This window comes from Acomys russatus, chromosome 15 (genome assembly GCF_903995435.1).
Source record: "Acomys russatus chromosome 15, mAcoRus1.1, whole genome shotgun sequence".
NCBI lineage: Eukaryota > Metazoa > Chordata > Mammalia > Rodentia > Muridae > Acomys > Acomys russatus.
Window position 1 is genome coordinate 6,996,323 of NC_067151.1, and position 19,266 is coordinate 7,015,588.

The window sequence follows — 19,266 nt, forward strand, 5'->3', positions numbered from 1 at the left end:
CAATTCACTCAAACGCATGATTTTGTTTGTTTTAAGTTTTTTTTTTAACCTATCCCTGCCCATCAACTAGTAGGTAGGGTTCTTTGCCCGTTTAGTCTGTATTTAGTAGTCACATTCTGAGAGCCACCTATGAATTATTCACTCACAGCCCTGAAAACACATTTTCTTCTGTGTCAAGGCCTGGGACCGAGGTCCATAGTCGGGCAGAGTGACACTAGGGTAGAAAGAGCAAAGACCTGATCCAGGGAGGCAGACCATGGCTGTGTTTTGCTTGAAACCGAAGCCACAGAGGCCTTTTTTTTCTCCAGGTGACACTCACCCCTGCTGCATGGGAGTCACACACCTGAAAGATGTAATATGGTGCCTAGGAATGACACTGTTGCTCAAACCTGTGCCAGCCTCAGCCTCAAAGGATCGCAGACATTGGGCAGGGAACAGGAGGTGGGTTTCTTTTGTTTTGTTTTCTTTTGTTTTTGTGGGTTTTTGTTTTGTTTTGTTTTGTTTTGTTTTTTGGCTTCTTGAGACAGGGTTTCTCTATGTAGCCTTGGCTATCTGGCTGGAATCACCTAGTATACCAGGCTGGCATTGAACTCACAGAGATCTGCCTGCCTCTGCCTCTCAAGTGCTGGGATTACAGGCATGTGCTACCACGCCTGGCACGGGAGGTTTTGTTGTTGTTGTTGTTTTTTTTTTAACTTTTTATTGATTCTTTGGGAGTTTCATACCATGTCCCCAAGTCCCACTCATCTCCCTACCCCTCATATCTGCTCTTCTGCCCTTGTGACCTCACCCCCACAAATAAAAAACACACAAACAGAAAAAATAAACAAAACAAAGCATAGAAAATCATCTCATTGTGGAATCGGCTTTGTGTCACAGCGTGTCCCACACTATACTCTTCTGTCCACACATCTTCACTTGTAAATGTTCATTGTGATGGGTCACTGGTCTGGTTCATGGTCTCTGGCTTTTGTGACACCATCAATTTTGGACCCTCACTGGGATTCCTCCCCATTTTCCTGTTGCTGCTCTGTGTCATGAATATCCTGCAGCTTTGGATCAGCAGGACCAGCCCTTTCACGATCTCCAACAGTACATAGATGATACAAATTTTAGGATGGGCCAACTTAAAGCCCCAGATCTGAGCCTGGGTGCTAGCTGAGCTGGTTAGTGTACCAGCCTGGGCTTTCCCTTATCAGGGAGAGCTCTCTGAATTGGAGGGGTTTTTTTGTTTTTTTTTTTTTTAACGTGTGATTACTTCCTCAGTCCTTGCCACGGTGAGTGCAGTCTCCGTTCTGACTAGCTGTGCTAAAACTTCAGTTTCAGTTTTTCTTTCAACCGTAAAAAGAAACTACATGTGCACTCTGCTTTCTAATTGTGCCCTTCTCGATCACTTGCTGCTGGGCTGGCAAAGCTGCCCTGGGGAAGCACATCATGGACAGCACCACCACTGGGAGCCTGAAGGGCCCCAGCTTCAGTCAGCTCTTCAGGATGGTGATGATCTGCACAGTGCTGCTGCAGATGCTCCTGCAGGCCCTGTCTGTGGCTGTGACTTACGTGTACTTCACCAGCGAGATAAAGCAGGTTAGTAGCCATGTGGTCTTGACAGTAGCCCCGTCCCTGTCTCTCCTTTGCCTCTCAGCTTGCACCTCTTTGAAACCTCAGCTGTGGGTTAAAACGTGCCCTTTCCAGTTGCCAGGACTTTATAAGATTGTGAGCTTGAAAACTTCCAAGCAGCTTTAGCTACAGAACAGGCTCCCGAGAGCTACCAAGGAATGCAGTACTCTCGAAGAAGCTTGTTACTGTCTTTCAAGAGTGTCTGTACTTTATATGATATAGGCATTGCCACCAGGCACAGATGAGTCCTATGAAATGCTGTAGCGTTTCTTTTGTGTGTGAGAGACAAAGAGTGAGGGAGGGTGAGAAAGGGAGAGGGAGGGAGAGGGAGAGAAGAGAGAGAGGAAGAGGGAGAGAGAAGAGAGAGGAGGAAGAGAGGGGTGAGGGAGACACACACACGGGGCGGGGGGGGGCAGAGAGAGAGAGAGACAGACAGACAGACGGACGGACGGATGGACAGACAGACAGACAGACAAGCATGTAATGTGGAGGCTAGAGATCACTGTCAGGTGTCCTCCTCAGATACTCTTTACTTAATTTCCTGAGACAGGGTCTCTCACTGAACCTTGAACTCAGCGATTTGCCTAGACTGGCCTTCAAGCATGCCCACGGAATCTTTCTGTCTTCGCCTCTGCAGTTATCACACAGCAAGCCTTTTACTGACTGAGCTATCCCTAGACCCCTGCCCTACTCTTGCCTGACTGTTGAGGTGAGGGAGTGCTGTAGATAGGGCAGTTATGGCTGAGCGCACTTTGACCAGCTGCGAGTCTCTGGAATAACAGCTGTCTTCTAGAGAAAGGAGTATACCTGAAAAGTTCTCACAGAGACAAGCCATATTTTGAAAAGCTGTCAGCTAGAGTAGTATTTATCTAAACTAAAATCAGAATGGAAGTTTGAAATATCAAATTTCTCAGTCCAATAAGGCTGAAGGTGGAAGTAAACATAAATCAGATATTTAAAATATGTTCTGAAATGCCTTTGAGCCTGCTTACCCAGCATGCACCTGTAACCCCAGTGCTGGCAAGGAGGAGACTGGAGAATCCCTAGGGTTTGCTGCCTTAGGGGAATATCTCATTTTATTGATGAACTCCAGGCCCAGTGAGAGGCCCTGCATCAAAAAATGAGGTGTATGTCTCTTGAGGGACAGTCCTGGAGGTGATCCTCTGGAACGCACCGGCATGCGCGCACATCCCCCACACACACCCACACCCACACATGCACACACCCACACACCTTTATTTATTTTTTAAAGAAGTATGTTTTGGTTTCAGCCTGTGGAGTTCCTGTACTGACAATAGTGGGAACACAATGGTCTGGCTTCTGGCTTTTCCTCTGGCTGCAGGCGTCTCTTGACTAAGGAAGACTGTAATTGGGAAAACAGTTGGACTTTATGCCAAGTGGAAGCCAGATACAAATACAGGTGTGAACACAGAGGACAAGAGTCAGTGTCCTTTTAGCCTGCACATTTCTTAGCTGTGTCAAGCCCCTGGAACTAGGAATGTGAAACTGATAAGAGTAAACCAACTCCACTTTAGAATCCTTATGCCCACTTTGGGCAAGCATGTATTCTAGAGAACCAAGAACCAGAAGGGACTATGAACACCCTTCTCCCTTGTCTAGAACATGATGGAGAAATGAATTATCCAGCTCAGCCAGCCTTCAGAGTCAGGGTAGGGCTAATGCCCAGGGCTGTGCTGCCAGGTGCTGCTCTTCCCTCCCTCCCACCGTGGCGCTCACGGACTCTGCACTTGTGCACACTGTCATGCGCAGTAGTACATCATGACAAATCCAACCTGCTGTCTTGCTCGGAAGTGCAAGGCAAGGGAGCTATGTAAATTCACAGAGAAGCAATGGTCGGCTGGGCAACGCAGTTTCTATACCCCGTGGAGTATGAACTTGATTATCCCAATCAGCTAGAGAATTCTCAAAATGAATGAGGCACACTCTCCTTTTATTTGAAAATAATTATGAAAATTATGGCTAATAATGATCTCTTTATTATAGGGTTTGCTGACCAAGAGTCTCTCTCTCTTCCCCCTTCTCTGTCTCTGTCTCTGTCTCTCTGTCTCTGTCTCTGTCTCTGTCTCTCTCTCTCTCTCTCTCTCTCTCTCTCTCTCTCTCTCTCTCTCTCGTGTGTGTGTGTGTGTGTGTGTGTGTGTGTGTGTGTGTGCCAACAAATATGCATGTGCATATGTGTGAGGCCAGAAGACAAACTCTGATGTCCTTCCTTCCTTCCTTCCTTCCTTCCTTTTTTCAAGACAGGGTTTATGTTTTATAATTATCTGTATATTTGTATTATCAGCAGGCCAGGCTAGTAATCAATTAAGACACTGACATTTGTTATATTTTTAAATAGCCTTAGTTAACCTGGGGCAGGGCAGACATTAATCCTCTAAACTACTTCCCACAGTGGGGCAGGTATGGGATCCCTGCCTCAATCCCATGCCATCTATTTCTAGCAATTTCTATCAAGCTACTTCCCATCCATAATCCCAAATACTTGTTAATGTTCTTCATTTGGGCCGAATTCCCCATCTACACCAGCCATGTGCTTCTCCTCCAGCTAACCCATGGCGCCTTCCTTTCCTCCTTTGGTCTTTCTCCTTCCTTCTCGTCGCAGTCTTTCTTCTTCCCAGAATTCCTCTCTGTAAGCCCCACCTATCTCCTTTGCCCTGCTCAGGTGGGATGGCTTTTTATTAAGCAAAAGGTGGGTCACTGAGACAGCAAGCAGTAATTAGCATGAAAGTACATTAAACCATCCCCCAACAAGGGTTTCTCTGTGTAATAGCATTGGCAGTTCTGGAAGTCACTTTGTAGACCAGGCTGGTCTTGAACTCATAGATCTGCCTGTCTCTGCCTCTTGAGTGCTGGGTTAAAGGTGTACACCACCAAGCCTGGTTCAGGCCTGACTTTCTTTATGTGGCCTCTCGAGATTAAACGTAAGTCTCAAGTTTGTCTGGCAAGTACTTTCTTGACCGAATCATCTCCCCATCCTAGGTGTCGTTCTTTCTTTAAAAAATATTTTTAAAATTACCATTATTTATTTATTTATATGTGTTGGGAGGGTATGTTGTGTCATATGAGAGTATCAGAGGACAATTTGGAAGATTAGTTTTTTTCATTCTACCATGTGGGTCCTGGGGCTTGAGCTCAGGTCACCACCAGGTTGGTGGCAAGTACTTTGGTCCTTTGACTTGCTGGCCCCAAGTTGGTGTATTTCTGAGGAAAAAAGGCACCTCTGTAGCCACTTTCTAGTTGTAAGCTTGCATAAGGTTGGAGCACATCTCTGTTTATGGATTGTGGCAGCACGCCCTAAGGTTCGTTAACTTTACAGCATAAACAGAGGAAGACTCTGTCTCCATGCACAGGTGGCTCCAGCAATTTGCATGGGACAAATTGGCCTTAGTCTAAGATTGACCCAATCCTGTTGCCTCATGCAGTTGTCTGATTGTATATAAGATTCTCAAAGTTCTGCTTAAAAACCCAGCAATTTGGGCTGGAGAGATGGCTCAGTGGTTAAGAGCACTGCCTGCTCTTCCAAAGGACCCGGGTTCAATTCCCAGCACCCACATGGCAGCTCACAACTGTCCGTAAATCCAAGATCTGACACCCCCACATCAACGTACACAAATTAAAAAAAAAACTGCTAAAAAAAGATTAAAACAAACAAACAAACAAACAAAAAACCCAGCAATTTCACATAAAGCTTAGAATCTCTTCATCTAGTCACGTAGCTGAGGCAGAAAGGATGTGGTGGAGTAAGGATGTGGAGGGAGAGAGACAGCCAAGTGCTTGGCACTAGTCATCCCAGAATAACCGAGCACAATCGCTCACACAATCGCTCGCATGCATTCTGTGGCCAGCGCTGGTTTCACACCTGCTCAAGGTGCTAAAGGTGACCGCGGAGGAGCGTGGGCAGAAGATGTCCCTCTGCAATGCCATCTCAGGATGGTAGGATAAATTAGACTCTCTTTTTAAAATTTTCTAAATTATATGAATCTTCTGTAGTGAGTGTCATAAAAATTATCTAAGCTGTCATATATGGTTTTCTTAGAAGTTTGCAGGACTTAGAGTCCAGGGACTTGGGTAAGGAAAGCAAGAGCTCTGCCACTGAGCTGTGCCCTTAGATGTCAAGGAGTACCATTTCCATATAACCTTAAGAGAAAATATACGCAACTGCTCACAGAGTCTGATCTCAACCAAGTACACAGAGGCCAGCCAGAGCTTAGGTGGCTGTGGGACTGTTGTTTTCAGTATAGTATGTTGGTTTTATCTCAGATTACTGTTCGTTGGGGAGTGAGTTTCCATTTACCTTTCTGAAAGTGTTCTTTACCTTTCTGTGTTTTCAGAATTGCCCTTGTCTTCTGAATGAATCTAGGCCTCCCTAAATTTTTATTTTCTTTTTATCTCTACTACTGAGTCACACCCCCAGCGCCACGGCCATTTGCGTGATAATTCGAACGCCTTGCCAGTACAGCTTCACTCACTCAGGTCATGACTCAATGGAGCGTCCCCTCCCACCTCATGAAACCCTTGCTGGAAATTCCCAGAAGGCATCCGGGACACCAGCCAGCTGTTAGATTTCATTTGGGCTGCCTTACCCTCCTCCTAGGGTACTTTGTCCTTCTCACACTCCACCTCAGTTACAAGGGGACAGTTACACACTTTCTTCTCTGAATGACCACAAGAATAGCAGCTCCTTCGTGTCTTGGGCCCTAGCCTTCCAGGCCCTTAACCCTGTCCCCATGGGATAAGCCATTGCTAGGAAGGAAGGAGACAAAGCCTCTCTTCTGAGAACACTCATGTTCCAGTGAGCCACAGAGGTGTCTAAGGCTGCTCGTTTGGTTTAAACAGTGAATGACTGGTAACTCTTTAACTAAGGTTTATACTTTTGCTTGGAGGTACATTGCTGAGGATAGAACTAAGTGTTTCTGGACAGGACCTCTCATGAATAATGGGATTATTTTTCTTAATGAGATGATTTGGGCTAGGAGTGTAACTCAGACAGTAGAATGCTTGCCAAGCAAGCATGAAGCTCTGGTTCAATCCATAGTACCACGTAAAACCAGGAGACTTGTTGAATGCTGCTAATTCTAGAGCTTGGGAGGAGGGAGACAAAAGAATCAGGAATTCAGGGTCATTCTTGGTTATCAGGTGAGGATGGCCTGGACTATATGAGAACTGGTCTCAAAATCAATCACTCAATCAATCAGTAGATTGCTCTTCTATAGAAAGTGTGGGTTTTTATATTTACTACTACCCGAATCTTTGCAGTACGTCAAGTTTAAACAACAGAAAAAAGTACTATATTTGGGCCAGGCATAGCAGCGCACTCCCTCAACCCCAGCATTTAGAGAGCAGAGGCAGGTAGGTCTCTGTGAGCCCAGCTTGTTCAGCAGGTACCCCAATTAAAGCAAATCAGCAGCTGTGTTATACAACAATGACAGGGATAAGACCAGTGGCTTGACACAGGCTAGACAAGCACTCTACAGTGAGCGACACCCCAACTCTCTATCCCTATTTCTTCTGTTTTGTTTTGAGAGAGGGTCTCTCATTGATTCATGCAGGCTGGCCTTGGATTTATCCTGTACCTTAGGAAACCCTTAAACTTGTGCTCTTCCTGCATCAGCCTCCCAGTTAGCTGAGTTTACAGGCCTACATCAGAGGCATTGAGAACGTGTAAATCCAAGCTGTTAGGAAAACAAAACCAAAGAGGAAAGAAGAAAGAAGAAAAAGAAGAAGAGAAAGAGAGGAAAAGAGAAAGAAGAAAGAAGAGAAGAGGAAAAAGAGGAAGAAGAAGAAGAAGAAGAAGAAGAAGAAGAAGAAGAAGAAGAAGAAGAAGAAGAAGAAGAAAATCTGTGAGGAATTCCTCATCCTCCCCCTTTCTTCCTCCTCTTCCCTCCCCTCCCCTTCTCCTGGTTTGGTAACAGCCATAGGTTCTGGGTGTTCTGGGTGGCTCATGTGAGCTATGTGGTGAGGGTGGTGGTCATGAGAGTAAGCAGTGGTCCCTGGCAAGGGTAAGGACTTTGGTGGCAGTTATGAGGCCACTATGTTGCCTTCCAGTCCTGACAAGACACCTTTAGTGGTGCTTAAAGTCTCCTTAGACCAGTCCCTCAGCGTTGTGCACAACCAATGAGGCAGGGTACAGATTCCCTGTGGTGTCATAGGTCCATCCGGAGCAGAAGCATGCCAGTAAGTGCCGTCTACTCAGCTGCAGGAGCTGTGGCGAGGGCAGAACATTTCCCACACGCCTTTCTTTTTACACAGGCGGGTTTCCAGCTTCAGAGGGACAGCCACACTGTCTTAGAGCTGGTCCTTAGTCATCACCACAAAGGTCTAGTGAGAAACGTGTGTGAGTAGGGGAAAGTAACAGTGACAAAGACTGCTAGAGATGGGGCCAAGGCGAGCACTGCAAGCCAGGATGCCTGGCCTAGCCCCACACCTTGCTACCACACCCAGGGCCCAGTTAATGCCAATGGACAATGGGTAGCATGCTTACTTTTATTCAAACCACAAAGTCCTCATGGTACCCAAACTCCTCTCAGTTTTCATCACTCTATTTTTTTTTAAACTTATAAATGGGTAAAAAGAGAAAGCACGTGCTCATTGCAGTTATATCCTATCTCTGCCCAGCTGCAGGACAAACACTCCGGAAGTGGAATAGCCTGCTTCTTGACGGAAGACCCTGACCCCACTGACAAAGAGATCCTGAACAGATCCTGCTTGCAAGCGAAGAGGCAGCTGCACCAGCTCATTGAAAAGGTAGGGTACTCTCAACAGTAGGGGCATGACGTCACAGGAGAAAGAATTTCTAGACCTTCAAGTCCAGAAACCTGCATTTTGCAAATGAAGAAACCAAGCCCCAGAATGTTTAGATGGTATCCCCCAGTGCGCAGCTCTATTTGATAATAGATAGCAGATGGAGCGCGAGCTGGCTGAAGGCTGCTGCCTCCTGTAGCTTAACTTTTGCGTTGACTCTGAACACAGGCACAGACAGGGCGTGTGAGCGAAGCTGCCCAGTAGTTTTCTGTTTGTTTGTTTGTTTGTTTGTTTCCTTTTATCTAGAAGACAAAAGATGCCAAATGATGTTTTCTATTCTTCCCACACGACTGATCTCTAAAATTAAATACCCACTTATTTTTTTGTGTGTGCATGTAAAGAGGAAATACCTTGAGAAGGTGATGGTGAGGTTATCTCAATTCATTGTCAATGAGCGACAACAAGTAAGGGCCATGGATTTGGTGATGGAGGTTGCTTTGCTGAGATCTCTGGCAGGAAGCTCGGTTGTCTAACACTTCATTTTTCTTTTAGATTAAGTCAAATTACTTCCTTCTCTGCCTGCTTCCTTCTTAGGAAGATGATAGTTACAAATATTTGCCTTCTGTCTTCCTGAAAAGGTCAGATGGAGGGACTCATATTAAAAATATTCTTTAAACAAAGAGGCTCCATGCATGAGATCATCGGCTAAGGGTATGGTGGGAAATCCCAGTGTGGGAGGAGGCTCTATGCCAGACGCACTTGGGAGTCTACTGCTTGTTCATGGAAACAACATCCTGATGATCAGGGCTCCAGTGGGTGACTTGAGCAGTGTTCACAGTCACGGCAGAGTCCAGACAGCACCTGGAATGTGGCCTCTACGTCGAATGAATTGGACTTCCCACTGGGTACTGTGTGAGCACTTCCTGCCTGGGTCATTACCAACAGCTGTGCAGAACCAGCTGTAATGGTGGCTATGTAGGTGTCCAGGAGAGGCTGGATCTGAACAGCTCTGGAGGAACCTCAGAAACAAAGCTTTCGGCTAGATGGGTTCAGTGAGCCATCAGGAAGAGAGACTTGAGTAAGGGTAGCGATCTGGAGGCAGAGGAGCTGGCAGGTGCAGGGCCAACCAAGGGTAGTATATAAGGGGACAGGCGATGATGGGTTTTTCTATGTCATTTTGCACCAATTCCCTCTCATCCTCCCAGACTCACCCTGGACAATCAGGGTGGACAGAAACTAGAGCACAGGGATGTGGGGGTGTAAGTGACAAGACCTCCATATTCTGCCAGGGCACAATAAGGATCCTCTTTCCTGTAAACAGCCGCATATTTTGAGTAGTGCCCCATTGACTTCCGAGAGCAGCCCCCAAGGAAGGGATCACCATCATGCATATAAACACACATTTTCAAAGGGATAAAGCCACTGCAGGTCAGAGCAGCTAAGTAACTTAAGCCTTCTTAAAGAGCCTTAGTGGAGAGGCTTGACTCATGGTCACCTGACCTGCTTGTAGTCACTCTTATAGAATGACCCTTTCTCTATCACTGGCTTTCTTCTTTCTTCTATCCCCAGCTCTCTTTCCTTCCCTTCCTCTGTCTCTCTTCTCCCTTTTTAAAAATCTCTTTCCTCCTCCTTTCTTCTTTCCTTCCTGTCCTAGAATGAGAGAAAGAAAGAGAAACAGAGAAAAGAGAGGCGAGTGTTCAAATCCACTCTTCGCCCTTGCCTCTCCTCCAGAGCCGAAGGGACCAACTCCAGTGACTGTGTCCTCACAACTGGGGGAGGGTTACAGCAGAGGAGAGACTCTGGGTGCAGGCTCGGAGGGGCTGCGCTTCTGACATTTGCAGTGATGAGGCAGTGAGTGACAGGGGATGAGAGAAGAGGTTCAGCAGTTATAATGACTCAAACCAGGCTCTGCATCCCAAAGAGAAAGACTCAGTGTTCTCTTCTGCACTTATTTTTCAATTGGTTACCACAAAATGGGGGGCGGGTCATGAGATGTTTTGCAACATATAGGGGTTGCTATCATTTTCTTGGGCATAAACTAAGCATTATCAAAGTAGAGAATAACATGGGGTGCCGAGTCAGACATTTCTAGAGTGAGCATATCTCTGGGCATCGTGAGAGTGAGCACTGTGCTTTACTTACACGCTGAGCTTCAGATCTATGTAATCGCTCCAGCTGCTGGGCTCTCTCTCTCTCTCTCTCTCTCTCTCTCTCTCTCTCTCTCTCTGTCTCTCTTCTGTCTCTGTCTCTCTCTCTGCCTCTCTGTCTCGCTCTCTCTTTCACACACACATGCACACATACACACACGCATGCACACACACTCGCGAACATGCATACGCCCATGCACATGTGTACATGCACACACATGTGCACGCACACATGCGCTCCACACAGAGAGAAGAGACATGGTTTTCCTCAGCTTCTTGGAGGCCTGGAGACATGGCTGACCTAAGCTGTAGCTGTGCCCCTCCTTCTTAGCTGCCCCAACCATCCAAACTTTCAGCCTCTCCTTTGATCATGGTATCTCAAGATCCATCCCAGATCCCCTCAGACACCTATGCTTGGACAAAAGAAGTTTTGATTGATTGTAGACGTGTCCTGTTCCATGTCAGAAAGAATATCTAGAAGTATGTGTATTCTGCTAAGTGCTTAGAGTCATTAACAGTCTTTATTCAATACTTTGTGTAGGTGACTTGGAGAACCATTGAGGAAAACTTTCCGGCAGTTCAAGGTAGTGTTATTTTCTTGTATTCTTATTGGCTACTGTCTACTTCACCAGCTGACGAGCTCGCCGGACTCTCCTCACTCCTGAACACATATACCAATAAGGACCTCTGCTCCTGACTGCCTTAACCTACTTAGTGTTTCTCTTTCTCTTTGTACCAAGACTGCTTCATGGCTTACTCAATGGTCAGACCTTTATTCTTTCTTTATCTTATTTTTTTCCACATGAACTTTTTTACTTCAATTTCCTTACTTATTTAATTATTTTGCTTTCCAATATCCTATAAATAAACTATCTTTAACTATTATCTAGAACTCAGCAGTAAGTAAAATAGATAAAATTCTCCAAAAACTGCCCATTTCTCTGCCTCTGACCACAAGCCTTTCTTCAGCTCAAAGCCCCTTATGGTCAGTATTTCTCCCACACTTTCGACATACCCATGATCTCATCTGAGGTTTCTACTGGAGACCACATGCTCGCCATGCTGTTAATTGTCATCAGCCTTTTCTTCACTTACCCCATCCCTGATCTCACTATATATCCTTACCCAGGCTCATGTAGACTTCCATCTGGCTCTTCCTTTCCTGGCCTCTCTCACCTTCATCTCTCTCTCCCTGGCCCCTCTCTCTCCCTGGCCCTTCTCTCCCTGACCCCTCTCTCACCCTGTCCCCTCTCATCCTGGCACCTCTCACCCTGGCCTCTCTCATGTTGCCATGGCTCTTTTGCTCACAGAAGTCTCTCCAGGGCACATTTCTAAGTAAGCTCCGCTGCACCTTGTTATTTCTAATTCCTTCTAATATATTGTATTTTTATATGTAATTTTATCCACGTGCTGTTTTCTCTTTTACCACACTGAAATAACTATGAAGAGAAAATTTGCCAGTTCTTTTTTTATTTTACTAGTTTATTCGTATTACATCTCAATGGTTAGCCCATCCCTTGTATCCTCCCATTCCTCCCTCCCTCCCATTTTTCCCTTACTCCCCTCCCCTATGACTGTGACTGAGGAGGACCTCCTCCCCCTGTATATGCTCATAGGGTATCAAGTCTCTTCTTGGTAGCCTGCTATCCTTCCTCTGAGTGCCACCAGGTCTCCCAATTCAGGGAACGTGGTCAAATCTGGGGTACCAGAGTTCGTGTGAAAGTCAGACCCCACTTTCCACTCAACTGTGGAGAATGTCCTGTCCATTGGCTAGATCTGGGTAGGGGAACTTGCCAGTTCTTAATGGTATTCTTCACAGAGGAGAAAAGATCCCATGCAGTGAAGCCATCCTGTGCATAAAGAATGATATTGGGGGCATCACCACACCTGACTTCAGATTGCACTACAGAACCATAACAACAGAGCACCATGGCGCTGATGTAAGAATGGGCAGATAAAAATAGAAGAGAGGACATAGTAATAACCCACAGAGCTACAGACACCTGATTTTGAAAAAGATATCAAAAATACACTTTGGATGAAAGTCTCTTCAACGAACGATACACACATCTGCACATAGAAGAGTGGAACTTGGTAAACAACTTAGGATGGATCCAAGACCTTAATGCAAAACTTGAAACTCTGCACCTTTCAGAGATAAGAAGACAGGTGAGGACTTTCAGAAAAGGACTCCACTCCAGTCACATAGATGCCAGAAACTCACAAATGAGACATCGTGAAATGAAAGCACCTCTGCACAGCAAAGGGTATGGTTTACTGAAGGAATAGACAGCCTACAAGAGGGAAAGAAAGCTTTGATAGTTGTACATATGACAGAGGGTTAATACCTAGAATGCACAAAAATATCCATAGCACACAACAAGAACTCACATAATAAATCTAGAGTCAGTTCTCGAAAGATGAACCACAGTTTCCAATGACACATGAAATAAATACTCAACACCACTAGTCACTAGAGAGACAAATTAAAACACAGACACTTTATCCCACTCCAGTCAAATGGTAGTTATAGCAATCGCTGGTGAAGATGTGACCAAAAGGGAATCTTATACACTACCGATGGAAATGTGGCCAACAGAAACAAGTATGGTGGCCCTGACAACACTGAGAACTAGTCCTCCACTGTGACCCAATATTCAAAGGACACTAAATCAAGACATCACAGAGACACTTGCAACGTTGATGCTTAGTGTAGCTCTGTCTAAAATGGGTTAGTGTGGCACCGATCTCGGTGTCCTGTGACAGAGAAATGGAACACAAAATATGTTATACATGCAATGGAATTTTGCAACTGTAAAGAATAAAGTTCCATCGTTTGCAGGAACATAGACAGAAGTAGAAATATTAAGTGAATTAAGCCGATCTCAGAAAGACAACTATTACACACTTTTCTCTTGTGTGTAGATCTTAGATTTTATATAAATACACAATATTTATGTATGTATATAAGACATGTAATAGAAGTAAAACTATCTCTGGAACAAAGGAGATAACAGGAGGTGGGAAGTAGGAAAAAGGGGGTGGGGCAATCTGTTCAATATATAGTGTACATTTGTATAAAAAATGTTCTTATGGAACACAGAACCATTGTACCATGAAAATAAATATTATAATAAGAAAATTAAAGTGTTTGCTCTCAAATATAGGCTTTTATATAGCCTTGGGATGATCTCATGCAAATATGATTTGTCTGATTAATATTTAAAAGCAAAGTGTTAAAGGGTTAGGAGCAGGTAAGGCATGAGTCATGTGACAGGGGAGGTCAGTGTCGAACGGAGACATCAACTTTGGCAGCTGAGTATTCTGGGACTAATCACAATTACTGCAACCCCACATCACAATTAGTCTCTAATATCCTCCCACCATGCAGCTAATATGCCTACTCCAGCAGCCATGCTGGCAACAGAATGCTTCCACATGCATGCTGTAGAATAAATAAACACCACACACACACACACACACACACACACACACACACACAGTGCTTTAAAAAGCCAAGAATGCAAAGTTAACATAGCTTTAGCCCAAGCATCACACACGTTTGAGAAATGTTCAGTATTTTTAAGAGTTCTGGAAGCTGGAAGAAGTGCCACATAACACACAGAGGCAAATCTGTCAGGGTAACAGTTGGCCTTTCAGCAGAAACCCTGATGGCCAGCCAGGAGGTCAGAGTTGATGTTTTTCAAGCCCTGAAATAAAGCAACTGCCTACCAAGACCACTACATCTAGGGCCAAAGCCTCAGCTAGTAAAGGTGCTGAAAATCTGAGTTGAAACCCTAGAACATACTCAGTGAACCAATTAAAAAAATGTGTCTTCTGACCTCTACATGCATGCTGTAGAACTCTCTCTCTCTCTCTGTCTCTCTCTCTGTCTCTCTCCCTCTTTCTCTCTCTCTCTCTCACACACACACACATGCAGTGCTTAAGAAAAGACTACTATATCTAGCAAAGATGTCCTTTAAAAATCAAAGGGAATCTGGGCACTCCTATCACTCATGAGTTGGAAGGAGGAGGATCAGGAGTTCAAAGATGACCTCAGCTACAAAGGAAATGTGAGGCCACCTTTAACTCTATGAGACCTTGCCTCAGGAGAGCTGGAGAGCTGGCTCAGTGGCTAAGAGTGCTCACTGTGCAGGCATGGGGATCGGAACTCCGATACCGGCACTCACATATGAAACTGGGCATAGCCACACATTTACCTGTACTATTAAAGTGTGAGTGGAAGAGATAGGCAACCACCAGCAAGGCTTCAGGCTCCGAAGTGGAGAGTTAGACAGAGCAAGACACTTGACGTCCTCCTGTGACCTCTGCACGTGGCCACATGATGCATCCTCGGTGTAAACATACACTTCCCCGACTCCCTCTCTCCCTTGCCCATTTCTCTCTCTCTTGCCCATTTCTCTCTTTCTCTTTCTCTTTCTCTGTCTCTGTCTCTCTGTCTCTGTCTCTCTCTGTGTCTCTGTCTCTCTGTCTCTCTCTGTCTCTCTCTCTCACACACACACACACAAAGATAAACATCTTCCGTGATTATCTCTCCTCCCCCCCAAGTCTACATGAGTATCTAGTTAGTCAAGTTTCTTGGAAGCTCAGGAGGTTTTGTTTCAGGAGGAGAACTTGGAACTTGGCTTCCCAAAGCAGCAAGAACATTAATTGATTTATAACTAATACCAGATAAACCAAAATTATTTCTCCTTCCTCCTTCACTATGGTATCTGTGACATTTTACTTCCTGCTTTTGCTTCCTGACCCCCTGAGCCAGAGGACGGACCTTGACATCAGTTAGCCTGCAACACGGCATGTTTCTGCATGCCTTCCAGTGTTAGGTCTTGCATAGGCAACCTAGGTCTGTGTTCTTTGTTTCCTCCAAGTCAGACCTGCACTTCTCCCAGGCCTGTCTTCTGCCCTGTGCCTTGGCTTTGGCTCTCTGGAAACACTCTTCCCCCACCACAGACCTGTGGTCAGGTAAAGCCTGGCCATCTTTACTCTCCTTATCTGCCCGCCTGTGTTTCTTGTCCCTGGAAGGGTACCTTGGATAGATGTGTCGGGCACTTTGGCTTACAGGAATAAGTTGAACATCTTTTTTTTTTTTTTTTTTTTTTTTTTTGGTTTTTTGAGACAGGGTTTCTCTGTGTAGCCTTGGCTGTCCTGGACTCACTTTGTAGACCAGGCTGGCCTCGAACTCATGGCAATCCACCTGCCTCTGCCTCCCGAGTGCTGGGATTAAAGGCGTGCGCCACCACACCCGGCTAAGTTGAACATCTTAACGTCATCTCCTCGGCAAACTCCTGACCTTAGCTCTCCAATAAATAAGACTCAGTCCCTCAACTGCTTGTGTGTTACCCCTTACCACTACTTCTCCTAAATAATTATTTCATTTTATAATTGGTGTCTCTCATAAAACACAGTAAGCTCCTTGAGGGCTCAGTGGAATCAATGGTTAATCTATAAATTCTATACAGTGTGGTGTGATTTCTTATCCTTGCCAATATTTGTTTGTTGGTAGAATATAATTTATCTTAACGAAATGTAAGTAGAGATGGGGACTTGAAGCTAACTTTTAAAAGACATTATTGTATAAGATTTGTTTTGTGCATGTGTGTGCACACGTGTGTGCAGGCATATGTGCGTGCTTGCATGCATGCTTTGGGAGGCCAGAAGAGGTTGTCATGAGTCTTCCTTTAACAGTGTCTGTCTTATCCCATTAAATATATGGTCTCTCACAGAGACTAGGCTGGCAGGAGGGCCCTAGCTCTCCTCTTGTCCCTTGCCCCACTCCCATCCCCGCTCTCCCCTGGGGACACAGCATGTGGCTGTGGTGGTGGGCTTTTAGATGGGTGCTGAGAACCCTAACTCAGATCCTCATGTTTGACCTGGAACTGGACTCACAGAATTGTGAGCTGCCTGCCATGTGGGCCGTGGGCTCAACAGCAGGTCTCTTGCAGAGCAGCCCCAGGTCTCAACCCCTGAGCCACCTCTCGAGCCCCGCTTACGCTGTATGGGCTGTTTTACAAAACTATGAGATCAGATTGAGAAGGCCCTGTGCTCCGGACGCCTGTGTGAGGAGTATTTTGGCAAGTGCTGATGTGTCTCTTGTCACGTGTCTTTTAGAAAAGCAGCTGAGTGCCCCCCTGCCACCCAGAGTTGGAAGGCCTCAGAGAGTGGCAGCTCACATTACCGGAATCAGGCGAAGAAGCACCTCAGCCCTGATTCGAAGTAAGATCACAAGGGCTGGCCAGGGGCTCGCAGCAGGGTGGGTGGGGCTCTGGAATTGTTCTGAGTTTACTGTAATTGCTTACTTTTAGCTTTTATCTGAAGTATTTCTATGGCTATAAGTGCTCAGTAGTGACCAGGTATTAGCCAACTGTTCTGAAAAGCAAAAGGACACACCAGGATCTTGCTAACTCTGCCATAGCTGGTCTTGGGAATACTGTGTGTGAGGGAACTTTGCTCTCAGACTCCTTCCGGGTCACCTCTGCAGCTGCCCTTACTGCTTCTTGTATCTCCGCTACCCCTTCCTCTTCCATTGCAGCAGTGGTTCGTGGTGCCTAGCCTGGCTTCGAACTCCAGATCCATTTGTCTCAGGCTCACAAGAGTACACTTAAAACAAAAACAAAAACAAAAACAAAAAAAAACTTTTTCCCTTATCTTTAAAGTAATTCTTCCTCCACCTCCCTCCCTCAGTCTCTTCCTCCCTCAGTCACTCCCTCCCTCCCTCAGTCACTCTCTCCCTCCCTCAGTCCTTCCCTCCCTCAGTACCTCCCACCCTCCCTTCCTCCCTCAGTCCATCCCTCCCTCCCTCAGTCTGTCCCTCCCTCAGTCCCTCCCTCCCTCAGTCTGTCCCTCCCTTTCCATTTATCTCAACTCTTCCAACTCTTCCCTTGTTTTCACCAAAAGGAAAAGGCACTAGAGCTCCCACCACCAGACATTTTTGAACCGCAGGGAATGGCCAACCTTTGGTGTGTGGGGGTGTGGCATAGCCGGTAAGAGAGGTAGTAAAAGGTGACTCACTTGGCAAAATGATACAGGAGCCTCCCAATTTTGATGCGACAAGGCTTTGTAATCCACGCCAGATTGCAAGGGCAAGAAGTTGGACTTTGGATCTGCATTGTGAGCAAGTGCAATAAAAATACTGGCTGTGCTGAGGGGCTGAGGGATCGCCTCACTTCGATGTAAACTGTTAACTGTTTCATTTTCATGTAGTCTCCAAGGACGGAAAGACCTTGGGTCAGAAGATAGAGAGCTGGGAGTCATCGAGGAAAGGGCATTCTTTCCTCAACCACGTGCACCTGAGGAACGGAGAGCTGGTCATCCAGGAGCAGGGCCTTTATTACATCTACTCCCAAACGTACTTCCGATTTCAGGAGGCTGAAGAAATGTCCCAGACTGTCTCAAAGGACAGAAAGAGAAACAAACAGTTGGTGCAGTACATCTACAAATACACCACCTACCCAGACCCCATAATACTGATGAAGAGTGCCAGGAACAGTTGTTGGTCCAGAGACGCGGAGTACGGTCTCTACTCCATCTATCAAGGGGGACTGTTCGAGCTTAAAGAAAATGACAGAATCTTTGTCTCCGTGACGAATGAGCATCTGATAGACCTGGACCAAGAAGCCAGTTTTTTTGGAGCCTTCTTAATTAACTAAATGACCTGCAAAGATCAGACACTGTTCTCAAATGCCCAGTAATCTAAGTTGAATACACACCCAGAAAGTGACTGAACTGCTGGGGGCATGGCTTGGCCGCAGAAGCCTTAGAACACATGTGACAAAGCAAGGCAGCTAGAATCAAAAGCCCAGCCACAGACACTTTCGGTGTTTATGAAAGGGACCTGACTTATTCCCAAAATGAAACCACTGTACCCTCTCGGTGTTCTACTTGATACCGTTTGCAAAGATCTAGATGATGTTCAGTATCTAGGTATTTCGTAATAATTGACCGGTTTTTTGCCCTTGTTATCTGGTTCGGGGTGTTCAACCCAGTGCTCATGGGCTGTCAGAAGACCTGGATAGCTGTGAATGTGGGCCAGCCCAAAAATCATAGAATCTCTCACTAAAACATTAGGGAACGAGAGTATGTGTGTTCGTTTGTGTGTGTGACTGGGGTTTTTTGTTTGTTTGTTTGTGTCCTTTTTTAAATTTTATTTTGTGTTTGACTTCTTATGACTTATTTTTAATGCCAACTGACCATGTGCTTCTTGAGTATGAATTTCGAAGATGACAATATCATGTCCCACCATCAATGGGTATCTTGCCCACGGAGTGTATAATTTCGAAGATGACAATATCATGTCCCACCATCAATGGGTATCTTGCCCACGGAGTATATGAAAACTCCAGGCAATGAATGAGGGCAGCCCAAGAAAGATGCCTGCAAAGCCAACAAAGCAGACTCACATTCTGCCACCACATGCCCTGCGTGCCGGATGGAGGGTTGGGGGAAGTCTTGTGCAGTGGGTCCCAGTGCTTGGTGCCTCCCTTCTCCGTATACTCCAATCTTCCTTGGTTTGTTTGTTTGTTTTGAGGCATCACATACCCCAGGCAGCCCTCAAGCCCAATATGTAGCCAAGGATGATCTTTAACTGTGAAACCTTCTGCCTCCAGGCTATGCTACCCTGCCTGTTAATGCAGAGCTGGGCTTCTTGTATGCCTGGCAACTACTGTACCACAGAGCTATCTCCCAGCCCCAGGCCTCTGCCCATTCCCTTTTCCAAGATATGTCC

At 45.8% G+C, this 19,266-nt stretch overlaps 1 protein-coding gene across 1 annotated transcript; it reads left to right on the forward strand.

Moving 5' to 3' along the window:
- Positions 1-1,434: 1,434 nt before the first annotated feature.
- Tnfsf10 (TNF superfamily member 10) lies at positions 1,435-18,748 on the forward strand. Its single transcript, XM_051157745.1, has 5 exons — positions 1,435-1,584; positions 8,251-8,379; positions 11,065-11,107; positions 16,653-16,757; positions 17,745-18,748. The coding sequence occupies exons 1-5, from the start codon at positions 1,435-1,437 to the stop codon at positions 18,188-18,190; spliced, it is 873 nt and encodes a 290-aa protein (XP_051013702.1). The 3' UTR covers positions 18,191-18,748.
- The last annotated feature ends 518 nt before the right edge of the window (positions 18,749-19,266 follow it).